Below are 26436 nucleotides of genomic sequence, written 5' to 3'. Positions count from 1 at the left end.
CCTGCCCTCTATAACGAAGGCTGATCGAAGCCAAAGTGTGGCACGAACAGGCACATATGGTAATGCGGCGGCAGATAGATGGCACTTCCGTGTCAAATTTTAGTGGCAGATTCAAAGCATTTTGCTTACTGGGTTCAAATATCAACTTTAGAAAAGTGAGTGTTAAGGCCTGTAAGTACTGTAATGACTGTATATATACAGTAAACAATTTGCTATGAATTTCCAACAAAAGTCTACAAATTCTGATCCATCTGTTTCCGCATTAGGCTCGGTCAGAGCGGCTTGGTATTTGAGTGCAAAGTTTGCAGCCAAAATTCCATGTCAAATCCAGACCAAATCGAAGCCAAACCTTGGCTTCGTTACAGAGGGCAGGTCGGTCGCAATAAGAGCGAACCTAACTTTGTTCTAAGAGTAAACCCTAAATGGACATGCCTTTTGGTACCAAACCCTGCTTAGAGCAAAAATTGGTCCCTATTTTGTACGAATTTGGCACCAATACTTGTCGATAAATTCCTAGCCAAATGCGGAAACAGATGGATCGAAATTTGACTGCAAAGTTTGCAGGCAAAATTCCATGTCAAATTGGGGCCAAACCTTGGCTTCGTTATAGAGGGCAGGTTGGCCGTACTAATTCCTTGCTCTACGAGTACATATCGAAAAAAATCGGAGTAAACTTTACTGTAGCAAGAAAAATATAATTTTATTTAAAGTTCTAAATTACAACAACAACAAAATTAGGTTCACTCTTAGTGCGACCGACCTGCACTCTAGAACCAAGCCAAGGTTTGGCTTCGATTTGGTCTTGATTTGGCATGGAATTTTGGCTGCAAACTTTGCACTCAAATGCTGAACCTAATGCGGAAACAGGTGGATCGGAATTTGTAGACAAATTTTGGTGGAAAATTCATGGCAAATTGTTTACTGGGTTATATCTTCTAAACTAATGATTTCTCGCCATAAGTGATCTAATACTTTTATGTAGTGAATAACGAGTAGCATCGAGTAGTGCATTAAGAAATATACAATTCCATTAAAAAAAACAAAGTTGACTTTTATATGACCTCTACGCGTCCACATAGAAGAAAGATATTTACATCGGAAAGTGTGCCCCCTGATATCGTTTAACTTTTGTCTGAAACATTTTTTAGTATCATCAACAGTTTTGGAGATATTCTCAATCTCCAGATAAATTGGGACACCCTGTAAATTTTCTTAATACAGGAATGTACATATATATACGCACACTCTTATTAAATGTTTCTATTAAAGTTTATGAAAAGTACATATACAATAAGGATAAATGATAGATTATAGATTGGTTTTATTAATAACACAAAAATATTTAATAGTAGATATAAATTTCTACTAAATCATGAAAATATGTGTTGACATAATTCGCAATCTAAACTTACCATGAAGTCTTCCTTTAATATGTGTACGCATGCGTGCGTGTACATACACAGAATAGATTGTACGTATACACCGTTACAGCCGTCAACTATACGTGTAACAGATCGCGCCAGGTTTATGGTGACGTACACTTTGATTTTTATAATAGAAAGTTGAGTAACTTTTCAATCAAAGTATTTCGAAATAATAGGAGAATAGTTTTTTTGCGTGCACTCTTCACCGAAAAACAAAACTGCACAAATGGTGCGCTTGCAGCAGAACACATATGCTACGTTCTTAATATCTTGCAGAAAGGTCTCCTAAGAGAGGAGTGCCTTTAATAAGTGGTACTTTGCTTATTAGTTACATATTGAAAATCCTGAAAATGACTGATAATCGTGGGAATTTCTCTATTCCAACAAATCAAAGTAAGCTACAACACTACATAAATGGATAGTGAATATTACAGTATTTTATGCTACATAACCTAAATGTTACTTTCTCTATTGATAAGAAATCATACAGTTACCTGATGTAAATCTATATTATTCTGCGATATTTTTTAACAATGTCATGATTTTTAAAAGAATTATACTATTTGTGTGTAGGTTCCAGCAGATCATTTAATTCTCTACGTATGGAATTTGGACCTATCAGTGACGTTCAGAATGAAATGTCAGGTATGATATATACATATTGAATAATTAAACTAGATAGATATAAATACATGTATTTGTATGCATTTTGGTAGTATTTAATATCATTGTTTTCTTATGGGAACAAAACATAAATCATTAATTACAATTTGTAATTTTAATTGTGAAATATAGGTGTTATAATTTAGGTAACCACACATAGTGTATACTAATTTAAGGATCATATATGCATTCATAATAACTTTATTATATGGAATGCATTTTCTTTGATTTAAAAATTTCTTATAAGAAGTTTATATAATGTATGTACTTTAATGATTTCAAAAACATTTGCATGCTATACATACAAATATAAAAATATTTTGTTTTTTTAGTGAGGTGAAAAAGGTTTCTATTGTAAATTAATATGCTGCAAATATTACTACTAGAATATAACAGAAATGTAATTCAAATTTCTAAATATTTATTTTTAAAATTTGACTCAAAATTGCAGTTCTTGTTAAATATTTTTTAAGAAAAACAATATTTTTGTTTAATCATATTTTCACTTTATTCTTGGTATATCAATAACTTTTTTGCCATTAAAATCATACGTGCACATTATATTGAAACATTTGCATATACATCAAATGAGCTTACACAAACGGAATATGGTTTATGGTTTATGGTAGTGCATGTGATCCAATTCTACTCATAATACAACCTACAAGTTAGATACATTCAAATGGGTTATTGTCTAGATTGAATTAAAAAATATCAAACATTGTATAAAGATTTTTTGTTGATATTCTCTAAGCAAAAATTGATTGTTTAGTTAATTTAACAAACACATGTAATTGTAATGTAGCCTCTTGGACTACGTTCACTCTGTGTATTTTAGCTCTTCAATTGAACCCCTTAGTTAACAGGTGGCATAAGTCCAATATTTGAAAGAAATTGTTTGCTATTGAAATAGAAAGCCTTATGAATGCTTATTTTATTTATCAACTCAACTTACTTATACTTCGTGTTTTTGTTTATAAATAGTAAAAATTAATTTTGCATCATAAATGAAATGATCGTAAAAATTTCTGAAATAGTGTCATAAAACCAGTGTTTTGGACTTGTGCAATTTTTATTTCTATAAATATTTTTAGCAATACTATAGTTCCAAGTGTTTTCTTTACGAACCTGTTTTGATGGGCTTATTGATTATTGATAATTATCGGTATAGTTGTCGATAACGTTTATGCTCCTCGGCGACTGAGGCCACTCGAGCATCCTTGTCTTTTTCTACGTACGGCACTGCATCAAAGAATAGTAGGATCTTTTAGACAGCATTTTTCGCTGCTAGAATGTGACTTTCACATTTAGAGTATGAAACGTGTGAAAAAAAAAAATGGAAGCCTGTAAAGCAAAGGACAATAAAAAATTTATACAAATTAGTCCTGAAAGGAATGCTGGAGATCATAAAAAATAAAGGTGGCACTACACATTATTAATATAAAGTAAAATAAAATTTGTGATTTGATTCTTTCTAAAATATATTCATGTCTCATAGTTTTGTTGCCGCTACAAGAGCGTATTTTCACTTAATATTGAAGTTCTTTGAACCATAGCTTTGAGAAAGGCGTAGAACTGGATAAAGTGTTACTACATATATGATGTAAACAATAACATTAGAAATAAGGGAAGAAAAAATTTCTTACTAGAATACACTTTTTATTCATTTTCTTATGTCTTATAGTTTCGTCCCAGGGTGCATAAAGGAAAAACGTAATTCATACTCTTAGTATATGTAATCTTATTGCTGTCTTTAATACTACAGTTTATCTTGCTCACATGTGGTTTTAGTTTTATGTTGCCGTTCCTTGTTTCACGTTTATATTGTTCACTGATTTCTGGTTCTGTTCTGTTCATAAAAATATGTCTGTTTGCACATCACCTTAATAAACTGTCTTGTTATCCAGTCTTATGATTAATACACGAATAATCAGGTTTTCTCCACCTAAACATTCCATCATATACAAGCAAGTGTCGTAGTGGCACTGGTGAGGCCTCCGGCTACTACGCCGGACGTCCTGAGTTCGAATCCGTGCATTGTATTTTATTTTTTTTTAAATATATATTATATATTTTTATATTGCTAACCAATTTTAGTTTTATTGTCATAATATTATTCATATTAATAACGCTTTTTGGTAACAGCACGTTCTTTATAAGACAAAAAAGAAACTACTTGTAACTTCCGAGGATAGTTTATTATAAAAGCTTTCTGTATGGGGACAAGGGTCATGTTTTCTATTCATTGTACATGCATGAATTACTACAATGATGTAGTAATAGTTTTCTTATTTCATACAGAAAAACGAAGACAACTGAAATGTAGTTTTCAAACACAAGGAAGTGAAATGACATTAATTAATTCAACAAATTCTTCCCTTTCCAATTCGAGTGGAGCTACAGCAGCATGTCCACCTATGTAAGATATACTTACACATATCAAAAGAAATATATATATAAGACTATTTGTATTATGATTTCTAAATAACAATTATCATTATATTTAATCTTAGATCTTTTCGTCCAAGTTTGCCTTTATCTTTACCAAAACTGCCACTAAGACCACGTCCTACAGTTCCAACAGATACTCCTGATAAAGCAAGGTAATTAAATGAATCAACTATACAATTTCTAAATAGTACACGAGTATTCAGTAGTGTAATTTCTGTTTTGATTATCGAGTATGCTGTCTTATTTATATGTGTATTAATAAGATAAATTGCGATATATACATCATAGGGATAAGTTACGAATGTGTCAGTCCATGCAAAGTACTGGAAAATTACAGCTATCACCGAATGTGATATATGATTTCACAAGTGAAGATCTTCAAGATTTAGGAGAAATAGGACGAGGAGGCTTTGGTACTGTAAATAAGATGATTCATAGGATAAGTGACACTGTTATGGCTGTGAAGGTATACCATTTTATTTATTTATTATAATAAATAAATTCGGTAATGTTCACAAATAAATTCGATTACAGAGAATTCGTTCTACAGTGGATGAAAGGGAACAAAAGCAACTTCTAATGGATTTAGAAGTTGTAATGAAATCCAATGAGTGTCCATGCATTGTGCAATTTTATGGTGCTTTATTTAAAGAAGTAAGTTTCTAATTTTAGTTATAAATAGTATTAGTTAATTTGGCACTGACAGAAACGTTAGAATTATTTGAATCAATGGTTCTAAGAAGATTGTTTTCATAACAATCTCTAGCTTAGACGTTTCTTATCTTGATGGTTTGTTTAGAGGATCCATTCCAGTATTCTTACAATTAGTTCTTTCATGGGTAGGCCCGTAAAAATGTCATATGAAAGTCAACTTTGATTTTTTAAAAATAAAATTGCGTGTCCTTGAATCCACCATTTGATGCAGCCTAGGTATTTGCTATAAAAAAGTATTCTTACTTAAGTCGAAAAATTAACGCTCCGCCTAAAAAATATACTATATTCCAACAAAACTCTATAACAACCACTCATTAAGGTTACAAATTAGAATAAAATTGAAATTTGTTGGGTTAGTATGGGTGAAACTAGATGAATTGTTGCACTTTTCAATTTGTATTAAAATCTATAATATTGCACAATTTTCACAAGCTAAATAACATAATAGACTCATATTCTTCTCTAATTGTATGCTATTTGTTATGTTTAGGGTGACTGTTGGATTTGCATGGAACTGATGGACACTTCATTGGATATATTTTATAAATTTATTCATGAGGTATTGAAGGATAGAATACCAGAACGTATTTTAGGAAAAATTACTGTTGCCACAGTGAAAGCACTGAATTACCTCAAAGAAGAGTTGAGAATAATCCATAGAGACGTAAAACCTAGCAATATTCTGTTAGACCGACATGGTAATATAAAACTATGCGACTTTGGTATATCAGGACAGTTAGTAGATTCTATTGCACGCACTCGAGACGCTGGATGTAGACCTTACATGGCTGTATGTAAAGTAACAAATTAATTGGAAGGTATTAAAGTTACATTGTGGATACATTGAAGAGGTTAATTTTACTATCGCCTTTTAGCCAGAGAGGATAGATCCTCAACGCGCAAGAGGTTATGACGTGAGGAGCGATGTATGGTCATTGGGAATTACATTGATGGAAATTGCTACGGGTTATTTTCCATATCCCAAGTGGAATTCGGTGTTTGAGCAGCTTTATCAAGTAGTTCAAGGTGACCCGCCACGGTTATCACCCAATGAAAATGGAAACCATTTTACCATGGATTTTGTAAACTTTGTGAACACATGGTAAATTATTTTGATTTGACAGATTTGCAATTTTATATGAACTACTGTGCAGGACTTTTTGTCTAATCATGTTTTCTGTTATTCTTAAAGTTTAATCAAAGAAGAGACACAACGACCGAAGTACAACAAATTATTAGAACATCCCTTTATCAGAAAAGCAGAAGAAGACACAGTAGATGTTGCTGCATATATAAGTGGAGTTCTTGATAACATGGTTCTCAGGGGTTTGACGCCTTTTACCACTAATCGACATTAAATTGAAAACATAAAGATATACACATTTGTACCTTAATTTCTATTACTTTTGAAATCTTCAATCGGATTGTAAATGAGCAGGTCATTTGCACTTTGGTCTAGCATAGATAGTAAAATTAATCGACATCGATCATTGTTGATAATAAATGATTTTGTGTAGAATCATATACTGTGGTGTTACAGAATCCTTAAATACATAAAAATTAGAAGTGTTCTAACAACAAGTTGACATTTATTAAGTAATGCATAGAGTAAAAATTCTAAATTGATTTTCATTTGCAATTATGACAAGAAGATCGTAATTTTATTAGCCGCTTCATATTAGAAACCCTGAAAATAAGAATGATGTAATCCTATAACAGTGACGTTTGTTACATGTAACAGGAGAAGATCCAATCTAGTTATTTGGGTGTACATCTTTCTCATTCTTAAGGCTTCATATCCCATAATTCCCATGATATGTGTTACAATAGTGTCGAAATTTTATAATCTTTTCAGTAGATTTCAATAGATCAATTTAATTTATTGCAGTGTACTGCAATATCATTTCTTGATTTCTCACATGTTTAAGATATGAATCATGTTATGTGTTGTATGAAGTCATTCGTAAAAACGAAAAAGCAGGTGCCGAAACATGATTGTCCTTATTGTAGTGTACAAAAGAGAAATGTAAATTTACAATTTATTGTCTTGTTACTATCGCAAACGTAATCAATATTATACTATACTACAATATGAATAGCATCTTTCTAATAGTTTTGTTCCTTTCTTCTCAAGATGTATTTAATCCTTCGTGGGCAACATGGGTCTTTCTTTCGAATATTTATTTTCTCTTGTTAATGCTTTAAACATTTGACGTTCCAACGATTACATATTAAACCAGGGACTTCAATACGTATTCCAGAATTTTTTTAGATTTCTTTTAAAACTTAGGACAGTATGTAAATGGCGTCGATAAAAATAAGGTTGCAGACGGAGGATTAAATATATTTTGAACACGTATAAAACTCATTCTAACATGTTTTATTAAAGAGTTGGAATGGTTTGGAATATATTTGTTATACAATGATTTTGACAAAGACAATTGTGAAGAAATGAAATGATATTGTAATAGTTATGGTTAAAAAATGTTTTGGTCTGTACTAATTTCGATTACCATTTCATACAATTTTCTATTTTGGATCTTCTCTCACGAAGCGAAATACAATTAGTTTATAAATATTTTACAATTGCTACAAGGAGCAAACACTGATATAGTTCAAAATTAATAAATGAATGTAAATACAACATGATATATTTTAAGGAACAGTGCATAATTGATTGATATACATATAAAATTACGAGAAACTTTTTTGCCCATAACTATTATTATAAATGTCATTCTCATAATTGTTTTAAGAATCCGAACCGATTCACAGCCGTTTTCAACCTTTCTTATTTGATTTTCTGATTCAAATCAAGAATTAAAGCATTCGGTAAAAAATCTTCGAATATGCAAAATAGCGCAGTTCCTTCGTTAAATTGTATATGCGTATGTATATATACGTACTGATAAATGATATGTATAAATAAGTACTATTATACGTCTCATATATGTATGAACATGTGTGCACAGAGTGTCCAATAGTTTAGTATACAAGTTTTGTCTATGCATATATTCCGTGGTTAAAAATAAGACGAAAGTGTCATAATTGAAAGCCTACGTTTGTTTCTCTAGAAATATACAATTATGAAAATTTTAAATGGTTACTAATTATAAATGGAACACTTGACAGTAAAATTTGAAAGTGCATTATAAGACAATATTGCGAAAGAGATGTAACTATAAATAATGCTGAAACGTTGTGTGTTCTGGATAAAGTAATGAAGATTCATAAGTACTCTCTAAAAGTATGTGATCGAAAGGCATTTAAATTCGTTGTACAGCACTCTGAGTTTCGACGGTATTTACTCACATCGAGAGTCCTTAAAAGTCTATTCAGTGATCCATAACAGTCTTTTTGACAAAGCAAGGCAAAGGCATTGATCAGTTTTTCTTTTTGTATTACATATTGTAACATTCATTTTTATGCAGATTACAAGATTAATATAAATTAAAAATTATTATTATCTTAATTTCAGTCTTCATTTCTTAATTTAAAACTTGGAAAATATTGACAATGATTATATATTGTAAAAACAAATAAATCATTCTGTGTACATATGGTAAGGTAAAATAATGTATACTTGTGCGGTTATACAGGACGTCCCGAAAGTAAACGGCCAAACATATGGTTTAATCTACACATAAAAAGAAGAAAAAATTTTTATATAAAATTTGTCACGAAACGTTTTGTTATAGAGTCATAAACCAATAAATATTGTATGTATGAAACGGGTAACTATCTTATATCATATTATTTTATAACTATTTATGAACAACCCTTAACTGTTACCACACATACGTGCTCTAACGAAACATGCGTAGTTGCGCGTTTCATACATACAATATTTATCTGTTTATAATTCTGTAACAAAGCGTTCCCTGAAAAACTTTATATAATATTTTTTTCTTCTTTTTATGTGTAGATTAAACCCTAGGCAGTTTGGCCGTATAAGTTCGGGACATCCTGTATAAACTGTATATACGCATAAGTCATCAGACTTAATGTTTACTTCTATCAACTTTTTTTTATTAAAATTAAAATGCATAATTCAGTAGAGCGGAATTGATAAAAGACAATTGACACGTGCAATGAAATCTTAATTTTTTCTATTGTTACAGCAGACATTGAATGCGTGCTGTCTGCTCGGAAATATCTTGTTATTTGTTAGCTGTATTCTTGCGAATCATTGGTAATGTCCGTTTATAGATTGATGGCCATTTTTACAAGTTTGTTAATTCAATGATTTGTATTATTTTTCCCACACGTGTACGTAATAAAAAAATTTCATATGCTTCTAAAATTTCTCAATTCTTTTCTTGCGTCATTGAATATTTAATGTACCAGTAACCAAGGAATATTACGAAGAAATTATCAATATCACTACAGACATTGTATCTTATGGGCTTTTCTGTCTCTCGTTTTGTTAAGGTCGATTCACACAAGACAGGCAAAATGCCGAAGTTGTTTGGTTGCCTAAAATCGTCGGTCACAAGGACTGAGCGTATTGGAGCCTATCCGCAGGCCACTTGAGAGGCGCTCGAGATGCCCGCAACAAAGGCTAAGTGCCGAACATCGTGTCATTTCATAACAGAACCCCAGAACCGTTTACTCCCCTCTATACCTCCGAGATGCCTATGCTGGAGCGTGTCGGCCACAGACAGCCACAGACAAGAATAGTCGGCGACAGAAATCTCTGCGGGTCATTATCTTGAACGTCTCATCATTTCCAGATGGCCCCTTTCTAGGGGCTGCACAGCTACTTAGGCAAACTATCGGTATCTCTCCTCTCCAACATCATGGATCATCACACATCCTTATATTATACGTACATTATACCTATATTGTAAAAACGAGAATAGTTGTTATTTTTTTATGGAAATATCCACATTAGGAAGGGGATCATTCCATGTGAATTCGATCATTTTTTTCGGGACTATGTCTTGAAAATGAAAAAATAAAAAAAAAATGCAAAACAAAAAAGGAGTTACAAAACTTTCTGTGTCTACGTCGTTAGCTCAGGGTAAAGCTAAGAAAAATTCTAAGAATTCTTGCGTTCATTTATTTATATTCATATCGGTTCAGATTCCTTAAACAGAAAGCTGCTAATTCATTTTCGTACCCATGGGCGCCATGATAATCTCGCCCGGGATGCTGGTGGTGCTAAAACTGGCACTGTACACTGTACTAATCGACGAAATACATTTATTGAACCAATATTTCAAAAATTACTTTACATCTTCTACCTTGCAATATCATCTTTCATGTAACTAGGATATTATCGCCACTGTTGGTACTGCTGATGTTGTTACCAGAATCAATTCTATTGAATATTTGATGGGAGTACCATCATTCTCGTGAAATCTATACTCGCATTCATAGCTATATTTGTAACTCGCCAGGGTAGTAGCTAGCTTTTTAAGTTATCCATAGATATGCGTCCACATCATTCATTCCATGACCTATAAACATATCCTAAGAGCATGCGGCGAAACTGAATGACCTCGGGTCGATCTACATTCTTCAAGGAAATAATGAAATATTTCTGTGCATCAATGATAGTTTACTTGTATGTACGAAAAAATGTAGATGTTGATTGAAAGTTTTTGACAAATTTTGGAAAAATGTGACCGCATTCTATGATTGTTTTTCTTTAAAATTCCACTTTTAATTCGGGGACGCTAAAAAATCGCGAGCGGAACAAGCCAGCAAAGGACATCGCGCACAGTGGCGCCATTTGGTCACAAAGCGGCAAAAAATCCGTAAAAACGTAAATGTACAACGAAACTTTTTGAACATTTGTGGAAAGTTTGCCACAGGTACTACGCTTATTCGGTAAAAATAATTTTTTAAAAAAGTGGTTAAACATTAAGTTATTTGGGCTAATCGGAAATCTCTGTTTTCCGCTCATTTTTTATTTATGGAAGCATATCTAAAATCTGTTAAGAGATTTTGGTTTGGCACTGATCGTTTCGGCGAGGTGTAATATTCAACTAACTTTGTGTAAAAAATCTCGGCCAGCTACGGTCACTCTTTACCGCAATTTAAGTTAAAATATTAACTTTCAGAATTTCCAAGAATGAATCGCGCGGAAGTTAGTGTTGTTCGATGTTTAGGGTGAAATTTTAAAAGGATATATCGTAAATGCTAAAGAAAAATTTGAAATGCATATGATTTATTAATTGGTTAAATAAAAAAGATTTAATAACAATTTTTTGTATGTTGCTTAATCTAAATCTAAAGGTATCTAAAGGTTTATGACAATCGTTATTCAGTTGAAAGCCAGACCCTGCAAGCGTACACGTTTACAACTTCCAGAGACTAGTTTAGAGTATTCAATCTAAAAAATTATCTAAATGTTTTTCTATCATTCAGTAAACAGTTTCCAATTAAGTAGTTTCAATGACCCTTGTTATGAGCCGAGGGCAAGGCAGTTTAATGTCAATGCATACTCACAGGCTAGTCCGGCCGGCTCAACATTACAACCCTGGTTTTGGTTCTAGCGTTTAGGAGCCGGCAAGCCTGCCAGGCTTTGAAACCGAATTTCTTCTCTGGCCTGTCTGGCCTTTTCCAGATGGCCTTTCGAGAGCGTGTTGACAGTTCCCTGCTGTGCACAGCACAAAAAAAATGTTTTTAGGGGCTCCACAGCTCCTTAGGTAAACTATCTGTATCTCTCCTTTACAACATCATGGAAATAGGAAACGTTCCTGGCACTTACAATTAGTGAAACAGCATCACACATCCTTGCATGTATTTTATCATTCGTAAATTATACATATAAAATTCTTCTTAAATAATTTATTATGTTATACGCAAATGTAATTTCTTAATGAAAATATATTAGAAATATCTTTGTTCTGCAAATTTTACCACCGGTTAAAGTGTAAAAAATTTTTTAAAATATGGTCGTATTCTACGATTCTTCCTCTTTGAAATTCCGTTTTTTAATTCGCGGAGCATCAAAAATTAAAGAATACATTTGAATCAATTTATAAAAATATATGTTTAATATTATTCAATGATATAATTTCCATTATTTGTAAGAACTTGTTGCCATCGTTCAGGTAACCTGTCCATTCTTGTTTCCCAATGACTCAATAGCAACATGTGTTTTTGTACCGTTCGGTTAGCCCAAGCCCATCAATTTTATGACGGGCAAGGTCAGATGTTGGTCAACTCTAAAAATGAGGCGAGCGTAAAAATTAGTTTCTACGACGAGTTTTAATTACTTTATGACCACCGTCCGACGAAAACACGAAGGAAAACACACGGTCAACACGTGCTAGAAGTGACTTCCTCATACTAAATCATATCGCACCTCCTATTCGGAAAACATAACAATAGATACTATTATTACCAAGAAATTCCCGTGTGATTAATTACATAATATTCGACGTTATATAGCTGTGGGTTATAGCAGTGGGCTAAGATATTAAACTGTTACCGCCCACTACTACGCTATTGTAGGGGGTGGCAAGACGCCATTTCGTATAGGTTCCAAGTGGTGACATTGTATTGATGCGAAGCTGAGAAGAAGGTTCCCCGGCAAAACTGCGGTGACCTATCTAGATACGGATGCGCGGCCGATTGGTTCAGAGTGGAAGAGGCAGGCCTCGTTTCACACGCATTTTCGGCTGTATTCGAAATATTGGCTACAGCGGTCACACATTCTACGTAGTGTGTGACGTTCGACGTCAAAACATTGGGCCTACAGGCGCGGTTGAGGTGGGGTTTGTTAGCATAGTAATAAATTGTTATTTTGTTTGTTATAACGTTTAAATTCTTTAAGAACGTATTCTCCACCTATTACCACGAGGAACTCTGAAATGTTCTAGTTAACAGCTTTTATGCGTGGACCGAAGTTTGTTCCTTTTACGCGGGAAAGTCGTGAACTAGCCGATGCCTGTTTCATCACCGGGTGTCACAGGAGTATTCGGTAATCGGCTCTCGTAACGTTTAGAGATATCGATACACCTCGAGCGGTGAAGGTGTATCGTAATGGGAAGAATAGTCACTGGAGTTTAAAAGGATGCGGACATAAGATTAAAGACTCTCATATATCTGATATGAAAATAAAATATTCTTTGTAAAGAGACAGAAGGTATGTACACTTGTTAAAGGTGTAATAATGCTATCGCGGAAATTATGTTCACGAGCTGTCGGTTTTGACGCATCGAGAATCGGCACTGACGTTGAATTTGCTTGAAGGGGACTGTAAACCCGATCTCACGATGTGCGTCGCTTGGCCTTTCGACTCGTACTGCACGCGACTATGGGCAAGCTAGACCCCTTTACACAGGGTGTTTCGTTTATCTGAAAACGGAAATATCTCGTGACGCACTGAAGTCACGAATTAGTATAATCTGAAAATATTCAGCTGTGTCTTACGGACAATGTCTCTCGAATAACTTTTCGCCGCTAGAGGCGTTGAATACGCATACGCCGTTATCTTCGAGATTCAATAAACTACAGATGAGGAATGACATTTCTGAAGAGTATTTCGGAAAAATAAGTACAAATAAAAGATAACTTTCGGTTATCTTTTATCTAAAAATTTCAGATAAAAAATAGCCCATCTTTGCCATGTAATACTGGGTGAAAGTTTCCAGATGCGGCGAAAAGATCACAAAATGGCAGCGCGTCCCATTCCGTCCCGCACGTGACTTAACAATTCCCACTGGGTGCAATAAATTCTTTGATTCATTGACTGTCACGTGGTATATTTTGATTTTCGATATAAACAACAGTTTATCAGCTGCAACACGAAAGTGTATCTCCTAATCATGATACCATCAGATTTTCTGTTATGCACCCAGTACAAGGGCAAAATAGACGTATTCACGTCAATAACGAAAGCGAGAAAACTACAGAAGGGGATAGAGAATTGATAGTATATTTAAAGCAATGAAACAAATAAAGAAACTGGGTGGACAAAAAGTGAGTTTAATTCGACATTTTTCTTAGTACAATTTTGATATTCAAACAGTTTGTTCGATTTATTACTTTGTAGGATTACTTCGTTGCTATTTATTACAGCTTATACAGCCTATCTGTTATACTTGCAATTAACCCCTTGCCGTACGAGAAACATCGACAAATGTGTACCGCGCGGTTGTTAGTAGGCATTACCGCAATTATTTAATCTTACTTTTATCCGCTGGAACGGATTGATAACGCATTATGCGAAAGCCGATGAATAAACAAAAGAAGTTCGGTGTTATATACTGTGCCCCAGATAAGACGAATGTTATCTACATTTGACAAACAAACATTAGACAATGCAAAGCTTCCTTGAAAAATCTTCTAAATGTGTAAAGGGATAACAAGAAGAAAAAAAAATGATGCATGCACTGTACTATAGTATTTTTCTGACAGCAGTCGGTAATGGCAGATAGTGATAGTATGGAAAGTGATTATGAGTCAGAACCTGACGCGGCTGTACGGTCAGGGGAGGGTAGCAGGTGCAACGATTGTTGGTGCTGGTGGTACTGGTGGTGCTGCTGGTGTTACCATTAGCCAGGGGTAGCCAGCTGGGTAAGCCAGTAGGAGAACGGATGTTTCCAGGAGATTATTGATCGTGCACGTAGATAGATATTTCCACTTGCGACTACATAAGCAACTTGCGAAACTTTGCCAGAATCTATGACTGAATTTATTGTATTCTTCATTGCTGAAGAAATCTGGTGGGGTAACCCATGTAAATTCCTTCTGCGTTTGTAACGATGAAAAGAAAATCTGGACAGAGCGACGGAAATACAGAAATCGTAACAATTATACACCCCATAGCATTTTTACTAAAACAATAAATATTATCGCTCGCTGAAATACGCAACAATTGCATTATAATTTTATTTCTGATGATTCGGATCGACGAATTTTTCTGCGTCGCCTAGTTCTCGAAAGAGGGCAGAGTTACACCATTTAGATTCGTATTGATTATTCGATGAAATTGATTACGTGGTAAACACGTCGTCGCTTTAATATTTAAATCTTCTAACATGGTTCTGGGAAAGGAGGGTTGGCCGAACATTCGCGCGGATAACGCCCCCGCGAAGGTTCCGGCGCGACGTAGATACAAGGTGAAATTGCGTCTGCGTTTCGTGCGACTCTGTCAGGGAAATTTTTCCCTAACGATCCCGACAGACGTCGGCCAATAATAAACAGGCCACTGAAATTTAACACGCCATTCCCCACGTCGTCGAATAGCTGCGCTTCTTTCCCCTCTCTTTCACAGTAGGATATCGTAAGTGACGGTCACTGCCTTCCTGATTCGATCAATGAAACTACCTTTCGCAGACCGACTAGGTTATGCGTCCACCCCTAGTTTAGATCTAACCAACTGATTTTTACCTGCCCTTTCTACGTATATTGATGCATGCCAACCATTCATAGCAGAGTAATTTATTCATTTATCCGTTACTGTCAGTGCTGTCGCTACTATTATTTTTACGTGAAAAATAAAATAATTTTAACAACTATTCCGTTAATCTTCTCTCCAAATATTCGGACACATATTGCGCAATTCAACACGCTTCAGTACTAAGCTATTTTTTACACAATCGCGACAACACGTTCGAAATCGTTTCTTACCTTACGGATTTTGTATCTTCTTGAACAAAAATACCACATCGTTGCTCGCAATGTCTTACTGGAAAAGTTAATGTTTATCCTCCATTCAGAAATGGTGTAGAAATATGTGTGTTTCGTTCACTCGACACGGTTGAATTCCCCTATCTACACAGACACGTCTTTAATAGAGTGCGGATCTTTATGCAAAATAAAACTTGTCCACATCAATTGCAAGGAACCGATATCGTTAAAAAGTTTCTTACCTTCTTTAATAACTTCAAAAAGTTGACCACAACACATTGATACCCTTAAATTCTTTCAATCTCTGTACTCTTCCAAATGGCACCTACCCATTTTTGCCATAAACGTATAAAATCCATTGCCCAGTCATGATCGACGACATCACACCGAATCGACTTGATCATCATAATCATCCCACCATTTCCCCAATGTAAATAACATTTATACCGTAAAAATAAATATTATTAATATAGGCACAGTAATTGGCACCCCACAGTAATTGGATCCCTTACCCTATCTATATTTTACAATCGTATGATACGCAAAACCTTTAATATCTCAACAATGGAGAAACATGGAATGACCACTGATTGAATAAAACGTGAATGTTGTTAATTTTCCGTATGTATGTTACATGGTCACCGCATTCAAGTTGAAGGACATCAGTTCGAGTAACTTAGTAGCTTTCAGCTTTTTCTAGCTTTTAGTAGTAGGTACGTATTGAAAATTATTTCGATACAGTGTCTACACGATATATGTCCAAAACACGGGTCTGGCCAGGGACATATATCGGCTAGAAGATACTATTCTTTGATACACTGCCTGCATGTTGGTGAAAGTCCCATAAAAAAATTATGAAAAATAAAGAAGTTTTGTTATTGGATTAGTAGTGGTCTCCTGGTCTCACACCGATATACCAGATCCGTATTATGTTTACACTCCTCGACGACCGAGACCATTCGAGCTTTGGGGCCCGTCACAAGGTATACGTCGCGGCAGTGGGGATAGTTCTGGGACTTTTATCGGTTAGATATTTCGCATATATATCAAGTAAAGACTGTATATCCTAATATAAAATTTGTTTACAACATTGCAACAATATTTATTCTTTAAAACGCTCAAAGATAAAACAAAATGTCGTAAGGCGAAGTTAAATGGTGTAGAATGGAGCATTTTCTGATATTGGTTTTACGCATTTTTATGCACTAGAGCTGCCAAAAAATTTAATTATTACATCTATTTTTTGTATCATACCCCATACTTTTAAATTGATTCATCGATGCATTTTTTTTCCTTCTCTATAAGAAAGTATTAATGGACTCAAGCCTCAAAACTACCATTTTAAAAGTTCGATGTACGACACTCTTCAGGAGAAATTGATTTAAAGTCAATTTCATGAAGTTCGCATAATTTGTAGTATAACTATTACCGTTATTCCTGCAATATAAAGGTAGATTGAAAATGATCTGATCCAGGCTGGACAAATGTTAATTGGGAACGAAAAATCAGCAAGTTTTCTTTACACAAAATACTCACAGTGTATACCAAAAAATGAATAAGTTCTGCCTGTTTCAATAAAAATACTCTAAACATGACAGCGTTCTTTAGTAGCGGAAGTGAAGAGATCGAGAACGTTGGGGCTTTTAAAGCCATGGGGGCATGTGCACCTACTGTGTGCACCATGGGGGCAGCCGATGCAGTCAGGTGTGTCCCCGCAGAAACAAAAAACAGATGTGGCAATTTGCATTGTCATGGCTATCGCTCCTTCGTTCTAGCGTGAGGTTTGAAGGAACCACCGAGAGACCCGAGAGATTTAAAAGAAAAATTACTGTAACAAATACTAGATTGCGAATTGATGCTTTACTAGATTCTAATAAATACTGCATTGCAAATGAATGTTTTACTAAATTGTAACAAGTACTAGATTGCAAGTTAATGGTTTACTAAGAATTGTAATGTACTGGATTTCTTTTCAATTCTGATTCGATTCCGAACACGCGTATATGAGCGAATAACGTAAAGGAGAGCTGTGTGGTGAGCAAAACGATGCGGTGCGTGTTTATAGTGAAGCGGATAGCAACGAGGAACAGACAAGCTACTTTTTCTTTAGTATGCATCGAAATCTATGTATGCCGAATGCCTCCGAATCGTGATTATCTTCGCTGTTAGAAATAAATATTTTCCGAAATAAATATATGCCGCCTTGCTCACCGCCCCGCCATATACAGTCGCATTTGATTACATTGGTTTGATTTTGCCGGGATGTTTGCCTCGTTGCTATCCTCTATCTTCACCAATCCACTGTATCCGTACCCTAAAATAGACGATAGTTGTGCGACGATTTTTAATGTCAAAAAGCAGCTTTCATCGGAATTTTCTGACTCTGCACACAACTGCGAGTAAAAAAAGCAAAAAGTATATCCTAAATAGACTCTAGACTGTCTAGACCAATAGACCCCCTCTTAAGGTCGCGAAAGGACACGGTATCATGTCAAACTATAGTCCCATTTTGAAAAGAATATTGGCAATCTTGAAATCTTGAAAAGTATGATCTTAAGAAATAGGGTAAGGGACCCAATTACTGTGGAATATTAAACAAGAGATATTACATTTTTTTCATTAAGATCAGTTAATATACATATATGTTATATATCTCTTTTTTAATATTCATTATGCATTAAAAATAAGTATAATTAATATAGACAGAGTAATTGGCACCCTCACTCTAATTGGGTCCCTTACCCTTCTCTAGAGTCTAGAGGGAAGAAGAGGGTATTCACGTACAAAGTCGTTAATTTAAAATAATTCCTGAGATAAAAAATTATTAGATTATTATAGGTCAAGTGTTACAAAATTGTGTATACATGTTTGGCTACATAGGATGCCCCAAAAATGTTGTACTTTCTTGAAAGGGATGATTTTTGAGGTCATTTGGAGTAACTTTTCCCTTTGCGAAAATTCCTTTGACTACAAAAAGTCCTTTGACAAAAGCACTGACCAACTACAACCGATACAATGAACATTTTTTTCACTTCTAATAAAGGAAATATACGCAATTATATGCAATTAAAACAAAAAGTAAGTTCCGCAAGTTAAAAAAAAGATACACATTTTTCGTTAATGTTTATTGATAAAAGATAATGAAAACACACGTCAGTTTTCAAATTTAAGAAAAAAATTGTTGATTTTGTTCCGACATTTTTCTCAATTTTTTCGAAAACCCTTCGTTTCACGAAAAAAAGGTAACAGGACATGAAAGACGCAGCCTGTCCAGATCTCTACAGGTTCTGTCGAACATATTTTTCGGTACAGTCAATAATTTAGAAGATGTTCGAGAAAAACGATTTTATGTAAATTTAATTAATTACTTTAACGTTTGAGGCCCAAGGGGCACGTTTTTCCGTTATCCGATCGAGCTCAAACTTTGCATAGATTTTTTTTTAATTAATTGCAGTAATTCAGGGGTATGCCGCAAAAAATAATCAAACGTCGAAAATAAGAGCCACCCTAGTGTCTACCATGTACCGTGGCTGAATTGAGAAATAAGAAAAAAAAGAGATACGAAAGCTTGGTGGCAAAAGTATCGTGAATAAAGCACGCATGGGTGAGTTCCCCAGTTTACTGTCCGAGAAATTAAGGGAGAGGGTAGAAAAACGTGTACGTACATATGGTCCACCTGCAAAAGGGAGCCAACACCTGTCCCGCGTGCCAAGCGCCAAGCACCAAGCACCAAGCACCAAGCGCCAACCACGATCCATGCTCTACGGTAAGAAACTAGATTCAAAGTGGGGGATTATCTGGGCTTTCGCTAACCTGTAGTAGTAGTTTCATTCGAACGATCATGCGGTTTAGTCATTTTACCGTGCACGTCGGCAGTCATGTGTATAGATGTACAAACAATAGAATAACAAAACGTGGTAACATAGACGCTTCCGAGTTTGTTCATATTCCCGTGTAGACCGTCCACGGAAAGTGAGCTGCTTCGATTGTTCCTCGAGCTCGTCAAGCTCGACGTAAAATCCGGCTCGTCGTGCAGTTTTCGAATAACGGATACGTCCAGAAAACGTCCGACCTCGTGCGACAATTCCGTTTCGATTTTTCGGCGTGCTTATTTCCGCTGTTCAGTGCTGCGTATTACTCGAAAGTGTGACCACCGAGAATAATTGCTCGACCAATCGAACAATACTTTCGGATTTTTTTTTCGCAACCTCAACGATCGAAAGTTTCTCCTGGCGTTGTCTTCTAAAAGGATATTTTCGCAACGTTAGGCGAAATATTACACACCGCACCGGTAAGTTCAAATATGCATGTATGTATGTACGTACGCGAAGCATTCAAACTGGCTCTAGCAATTTCTTGGTCGATCAATGAAATCAATTCGAAAAAGATATTCTTTCCCCACACGTCGTACATCACGTCGTTATATGTATATCGTTATTCTCCACGCTTTTGTGTTTCGTCACTTTCGACGTATTCATTTTGTCGTCCTATAGTTTTCAAGAATGCTCGATGAAACTAAAATCGAAGAGTTATGAATGTTCAAGCGAAACATTATTATTGTTGTGTACGAAGTTTGGAAAGAAGAGGTCTGATACCAACTAGAGATCCCTGGAAATGCTTAAACATCTTTTAAAAAATCTGCCACAATTGTCCAACATTTCTTGAAATATATTATTATTGCTACAGTCGGCTCTGCTGTTCCGTGTGTTTTATATAAACATGGAAAAAGAATGTATATGATTCACAATTTGTAGCTAAAAATAGAATGTGAAACAAAATTTTGTCATTATTTTATTATTCCGTTTTAAGCGAATACGTTCGAGCATATCCGTTTGCACTTTTCGGTAAATAAATGAATAATTATAATGTCAATATAATATAGTTATAATTTTATTATTCTGGATAATTACATACAGGCTAAATATTTTTTAATACTACCTGCATCTACCGGCACCGTTGGATTTACAAATGTTAGTTAATTCTGTGTCGAATTTTTTGTTTTTTTATATTCTTGTACAGAAAGTGAGTGCAATTATTCCGCGTTTTCGTTCGACGAACAAACGAGACCAGTTTTTACGAGATTGACAAAGATGAACAGCATTTCAGGGATTTCGCATAATTGATTGTTCAACCGTTTGATGCAGATCCTCATCGTTTGTGTTATACTTGTGCAATGAAAGATAATCAAAATGAAGGCGCGGGTGATCGCTATTGAGACACCAATGGATCGTGGGTCATCAGCTATGAAGGAGAATATACACGATGACGAATACGGCGTTGAAGCAGAGTTGACGAGCCTTTCGTGGTTACAATCGCTCGATATTACAAGTGCTAGTAATTTACCAACACCACCCTGTTCTCCATCCCCTCCGCCTGTAAATAGACAAGCAACAAAAAAACTATCGCCTTTGATCAAGGCTGAACTGGGTAAGTAAAATTGTCATTACCAGACTGCGGATTTTATGCATTTATAGAAAAAGTGAGAGGGTGAAATTTAGAACAACGAGGAGATTACAAAAAGTTAAGGATCACAATATATTATTTTCAACTGTATACAATTTTTAAAGGAGGGAGGAATTTTTACATTTAGCTCCCACTTCTTACAATCGACGAATTAAATTTTTATTTCGCATAAAGATCCGCAATCTTGTCGTTACACACTTTTCGAAACATCTGCAAACACATTTCACATCCTTCAGTCGCCGAACAGGTTGTACATTCTTAAGAATTCACTTTACAACGATTGTTATTAAAACTGTTTGCTTGAAAGAACAGTTCTTTCTTACAGTAGAAATTTGATTATTATGGTTTGCATTTGTTTATAATTCGTCATATAATAATTTTAGATCGTTCATAGGAGAATCTAATAAATAAAGTTCGAATAAGTAACAGATTTTAGGCTATATTTGCGGAAACGCATCCCGCAACGCAAGGTTTAAAAACAAATGAGAGAACACTATAACAACATGTAACAAACCATTTAGCAATAGGAAATATCGTCCGAGTTAAAATAATTTTTATTTCGGTAAAACTTGCGTACTACGGTTCCTCCGAAGAATGGGTTGAACTTTTTTGATTTTGGCTTAGAATGGCCCTTTTTTGAGAAACTTCGAAGGATAGAGAAGGGGGAAATCATATTTATTTATATTTTTATATTAGTTTCTATTTGTCTACCTATTTCATTTTTGGCTGAACTAGCGCTCAGCAGACCAACATTTTTTAACTTTTCTGAATGTAATATTATACAATTTCACCAGAAAATAATAGAATCGAAGTTTCAGTGCGAGGAGTTTACTCATTTAAAAGTTATACACGAACAAAATTAGGAGAGTGAGTTTGGGTTAGGTCGTTAATAGGTTGAAAATAATATAACAATATTTGTATTTCTTCTAATGTTTTTACTGGTTTAAATTACACCTACTTATTTTGCCATGCATGCATAAAATCCACTGTCTAGTCATTATGATTAAGAAATATAATATAAGACCAACGTTTTTTATGAAAACGGAAACCATCATTTTGTTAATGACAGATGAAGTTCAAACATGAAAATAGAGCGCAAATAACGACTCCACAAGTTTTAGTATACCGTCATAATGTAGCATTATCTTCTTTCATTAATCATGAACACTGGTCTTATATTATTGACCGGCAGTGCATATGCTAGTAACAATGTCATCGTTCTGGGTATATATACATTAGGTTGGCTTTTATTTTGGACATTTGTGTATTTTTTACGGCACCCCCCAGGATTGCTCCATTTAATAAAAAAAATCTGTGGAAAGTTTGAGCTCGATCGGATAACGGGAAAACACGTCCCCGGGCACTGAAACATTAAAATAATTAAGTAACGCTCATAAAATCGTTTTTCTGGAATGTCTTCTAAATTATTGACTGTATCGAGAAATATGTTAAACAAAACGTGTAGATCTGGGCAGGCTGCGTCTTTCATGTCGTATTACTTTTTTTCGTGAAACAAAGAGTTTTCGCAAAAATTCTGAAACATGTCGGAACAAATTCTCAAATTTGAAAATTGAAGTGTTTTTTCATTATCTTTCATCAATAAACATTAACGAAAAATGTGTATCTCTTTTTGAACGATTTTGATCAACGTTTGTAATCGTACTTTGCGAGCAAAAAGCGGTCATTTTGTAGCCACGACCATGCTTGCAGCAGAATTTGGTCTGTATTTGCTATGAATTTGGCACCAAAACTTGTCGACAAATTCCGAGTGTGATGCGGAAATAGATGACTCGGTATTTGAGTGCAAAGTTTGCAAGCGGAATTCCATGCCAAATCGGTGGCAAATCGAGGCCAAACTTTGCCCGTGAAGAGGGCAGGTCGCTCGCACTAAGAGCGGACCTAATTTTATTCTAAGAGTAAATATCGGACAAAATCGGAGTAAACATTGCTAAAATAGAGAAAACGGGAAATTGTTTGAATTTATAAGTCATACAATGTTTCACATTTTTCATTTCATAATTATTGAAATTACAAAGATGTTTCCATTAAAAATTACTAAATAAATTTCTTCATTCAAGCACACGTCGTTATAAAAATTGCGAGAAATCTAAAGAAATTCAGGTCTATAATTTTTATAAAAAAACGTATGCCAGTTATATTTTGTGCTCGGTATGGATGGCGTTGAACATATTTTTTCGCATATGACGAAAAATAAAAAATGTTCTGAAAGTAATGTGTTGCTTAAAGAACGTTAGTTGTGTTTCACAATAATTGATATATTTTCTTTTTTACATAGATTTAGCTGAAAACGCTGAAAAGTATCGAACCGATCCCGATGCAAAACCGCCATTTTCTTATGCCACAATCATATGCTTGGCGATGCGAGCAAATAACAATAAAGTGTCTCTCTCGAATATATACGCATGGATTCGAGAGAATTTCTTATTTTATAAATACGCTGATCCAGCCTGGCAGGTAAGGAATTCAATAAAAGGGGACAGAACTATAATATACTTATTAATATATACATAATGTTTCGAATAGAATTCAATCCGACATAACTTATCGTTGAACAAGTGTTTCGTTAAGTTACCCCGGTCGAAGGGTGAGCCGGGGAAAGGTGGTTTCTGGAAATTGGATCTAGAACGAATGGACGAGGGCAAGAAGTTGAAACGGCGTGCGACAATGTCTCAACGTATCCGTGGAACAAAGAAGCAGCCGCCGGTGACGAAGATCCTAGTAAACAATGCACAAAACAATTGTGTACCATCGAACAGCTCTCTATCAACATTGTACGAGACTCCACCTAGTAGCGTATCTCCTCCAATTCCAGACTGTCTCTCAGAAATGCCCGATTCGACGCAAGTTAGTTTAAGCGAAGATGACCTTACCGGTTTATTAATTGCTACCGCGGGTTGGGACGAGAATCAGTTGGATCTTTTAGATTCTCTTCTGGACACGCTATAGAATCAACCGGTTGATCTTAATTTAGATATGCTCAAAAACAGTTTATTTTTTATTATCGATACAGGATACTAATACAGTGTTCTTCCCGTAACTGTCATGTCTTGTCGGGTTTGCCAGACGACAGTTCTAGAAGAGGTACAATACTACATCCTTTGTAATGTGTCGAACGTAGAGAAGGATAGCGATTGATCCAATGATACTTTCACCATCATATTTGTCTCGTTTTACTGATTAAAATGATACTAAACACGATATAATTACGATTATAATTATCTTGTGTATCAAGCGATTCAAGTCTCGGACTTGACATTTACAGAACCCATGTAAATACTTCCACCGTAACCAGACCTGAGTAAAAATATTTCAACTGAAAAATACAAATATTATATTTGCAAACACTATTTCTCTCAGCTGTGTTATATATGCTTCATATGAAATAGTACCTAATTTATTTCTGCATTACATGAAATACTAGTTGAAATAGTTAATTGATTTTACAAATATATAAGTATTTAAAATATGTGTTTTACAATACGAATATTTTCTTTACTGTGCGTGAAATGAAATACTTGAGTATTATTATTTCCATGAAATTTTGCCGTCCAAGCAGCTGCGAGTATGTCTTGACATTCGTATTTACATATCGTAGAGTGAGTGAGAGGTTAATATCAACAATAATAGACTAGCGACTTATGTGCAGTGCCTTCTAAGATTTGTTACTTCTATAATAATATAAAAATAATAAATATAAAGAGGATAAACATAAATATAATATAATCACGAGGCGCCTCGCGGTTCCGACATTTTTCACTACTAGCGCCACTGCCGCTGTCAGGCAGTATACCGCCGAATATTACAAATTACTCCACGATAACGTACAAATAGGCATTTTCGAGACCGTATAGTCCTAGATTGGACTTTTAGGAAACCAAATGGACCACTTCTAAATTGCCCATTGCGATATTGAAGCGTCAGTTTGAATTCCCGTAAACCCTTGCAAGTTTCGTATACGTATATGGGTTTCTTCTATTCAAATGATTAATAGAAATTTAGACGCATGTAATACTATTTCAAATAATTATTTCCAGTACATCTTAAGAAAATACTATTTCATCAGTAATTTTCTCTACCACAACATAAATAACTATTTTCAATACATGTACTTATCTCTATGACGTCAAATAAATCTTGAAATATTATTTCGTACAAACAGGAGTATTTCATTAACTATTTCCAATACTTTTTCAAATATTTTTACCCACGTGTGAGCGTAACTGCTAAGTCCGACACCTTTAATCGCTTGTTACACAAGTAATTGTGATCGTAACACTATTGTTTTTGGTGTCATTTTCATTAGAAAAACGAGACAAATACAATGGTAAAAGTTTCATAAAAAAAAATTAGAAAAGTTGCAATCTTTAGCTTCGCTTACATTAGCGTGAGCCTCGCCGATACTCGACCCCTTGCTTGACTGGTTCCAAGGAGAGTCTCTCCATTGATGGAGATAACATTTTGACAGTTACAATAGAGACTTTTTCGACAATTACGGAGAGAATACTGTATTTCGTTTCATGTATTTTCGATCAATGTGGGAAATATAATATTTTAGACCTCGCGGAATGTTCCAATGTTTTGTGACAAAGAGTAGCAGAGTAATTTTCAATCTGAACATGTTAAAGTCCTTAAGGTACTTTCTATTTCATTCGGTAAACCTCTTTTTTACACCTGCTTAACCCGACGACTCGACGGCAGGGCCTGGGTTTGTTTTGACCGAAAGTATCTAAATCTTCATTTAACTACTCACCTTTTGACGATTAAATTAAAAATGGGCACCTATTGTATTGAGAATAACAGAAAGACTAACGTGTCTGTCAGAAGTATCATAAAAAAACATCATCTATTTATTATACTGGATGTCCCAAAAGTGTGGTGTACTTCCTTGAAAGGAGTGAACGGGGTTCTTCCCCGCTGTCGCTTCACGACTCCCACTACCTGTGTACCGGTTCCCTCACTCTCAACTATTTCATGCTTTGCCTCGCGTAACCTCGTAACTGTGAATGTATGCGTGTACGTTTACACTTCCTAGAAGTTTGGTGGGGGGAACCCAGAATAGGGAGAGGAGTCATTTGTGGTTCGCAAACTGCAAGTCGCCTAGACCTAGTTT

The 26436-nt window shown here is 34.9% G+C and overlaps 2 protein-coding genes and 1 long non-coding RNA gene across 11 annotated transcripts; 2 read left to right on the top strand and 1 right to left on the bottom strand.

Moving 5' to 3' along the window:
- Positions 1-1460: 1460 nt before the first annotated feature.
- Positions 1461-9555, top strand: LOC143354153 (dual specificity mitogen-activated protein kinase kinase 4). Of its 2 annotated transcripts, none has more exons than XM_076787973.1 (9): positions 1461-1817; positions 1998-2069; positions 4389-4506; positions 4601-4690; positions 4827-5004; positions 5073-5192; positions 5743-6042; positions 6128-6354; positions 6445-9555. In XM_076787973.1, the coding sequence occupies exons 1-9, from the start codon at positions 1775-1777 to the stop codon at positions 6608-6610; spliced, it is 1314 nt and encodes a 437-aa protein (XP_076644088.1). In that variant the 5' UTR covers positions 1461-1774; the 3' UTR covers positions 6611-9555. The 2 variants fall into 2 exon arrangements, with proteins under 2 accessions (XP_076644088.1, XP_076644089.1); XM_076787974.1 differs by lacking the exon at positions 1461-1817 and adding an exon at positions 3772-3800 and having other exon boundaries at positions 2005-2069.
- Positions 3193-19835, bottom strand: LOC143354159 (uncharacterized). Of its 4 annotated transcripts, none has more exons than XR_013082283.1 (4): positions 19704-19835; positions 19508-19603; positions 15843-15900; positions 3193-3329 (listed from the first exon to the last, which is right to left on the bottom strand). It is a non-coding gene; the product is annotated as an uncharacterized LOC143354159 (long non-coding RNA). The 4 variants fall into 4 exon arrangements; XR_013082285.1 differs by having other exon boundaries at positions 19508-19616; positions 19704-19789; XR_013082284.1 differs by lacking the exon at positions 15843-15900.
- LOC143354157 (forkhead box protein J1-B) lies at positions 19527-24461 on the top strand. Of its 5 annotated transcripts, none has more exons than XM_076787982.1 (4): positions 19527-19608; positions 20987-21269; positions 23602-23780; positions 23850-24461. In XM_076787982.1, exons 2-4 carry the CDS (start codon positions 21032-21034, stop codon positions 24270-24272), a joined length of 840 nt encoding a protein of 279 aa, XP_076644097.1. In that variant the 5' UTR covers positions 19527-19608; positions 20987-21031; the 3' UTR covers positions 24273-24461. The 5 variants fall into 5 exon arrangements, with proteins under 5 accessions (XP_076644097.1, XP_076644092.1, XP_076644095.1 ...); XM_076787977.1 differs by lacking the exon at positions 19527-19608 and adding an exon at positions 19639-20133; XM_076787980.1 differs by lacking the exon at positions 19527-19608 and adding an exon at positions 20556-20864.
- The last annotated feature ends 1975 nt before the right edge of the window (positions 24462-26436 follow it).

Source organism: Halictus rubicundus, chromosome 5 (assembly GCF_050948215.1).
Source record: "Halictus rubicundus isolate RS-2024b chromosome 5, iyHalRubi1_principal, whole genome shotgun sequence".
NCBI lineage: Eukaryota > Metazoa > Arthropoda > Insecta > Hymenoptera > Halictidae > Halictus > Halictus rubicundus.
Note: the sequence above shows the minus strand (reverse complement) of the source record. Positions and strands in the feature narration are given on the sequence as shown.

What these genes read in the sequence shown, in the direction of transcription:
- LOC143354153 (XM_076787973.1), top strand. Translation starts at nt 1,775, where the DNA reads ATGACTGATAATCGTGGGAATTTCTCTATTCCAACAAATCAAA. An exon ending in CGTTCAGAATGAAATGTCAG is followed by an intron (nt 2,070 to 4,388) that starts GTATGATATATA and finishes TATTTCATACAG; the next exon opens with AAAAACGAAGACAACTGAAA. An exon ending in GATACTCCTGATAAAGCAAG is followed by an intron (nt 4,691 to 4,826) that starts GTAATTAAATGA and finishes TATACATCATAG; the next exon opens with GGATAAGTTACGAATGTGTC.
- LOC143354157 (XM_076787982.1), top strand. Translation starts at nt 21,032, where the DNA reads ATGAAGGCGCGGGTGATCGCTATTGAGACACCAATGGATCGTGGGTCA. An exon ending in TTTGATCAAGGCTGAACTGG is followed by an intron (nt 21,270 to 23,601) that starts GTAAGTAAAATT and finishes TTTTTTACATAG; the next exon opens with ATTTAGCTGAAAACGCTGAA. An exon ending in ACGCTGATCCAGCCTGGCAG is followed by an intron (nt 23,781 to 23,849) that starts GTAAGGAATTCA and finishes TGTTTCGAATAG; the next exon opens with AATTCAATCCGACATAACTT.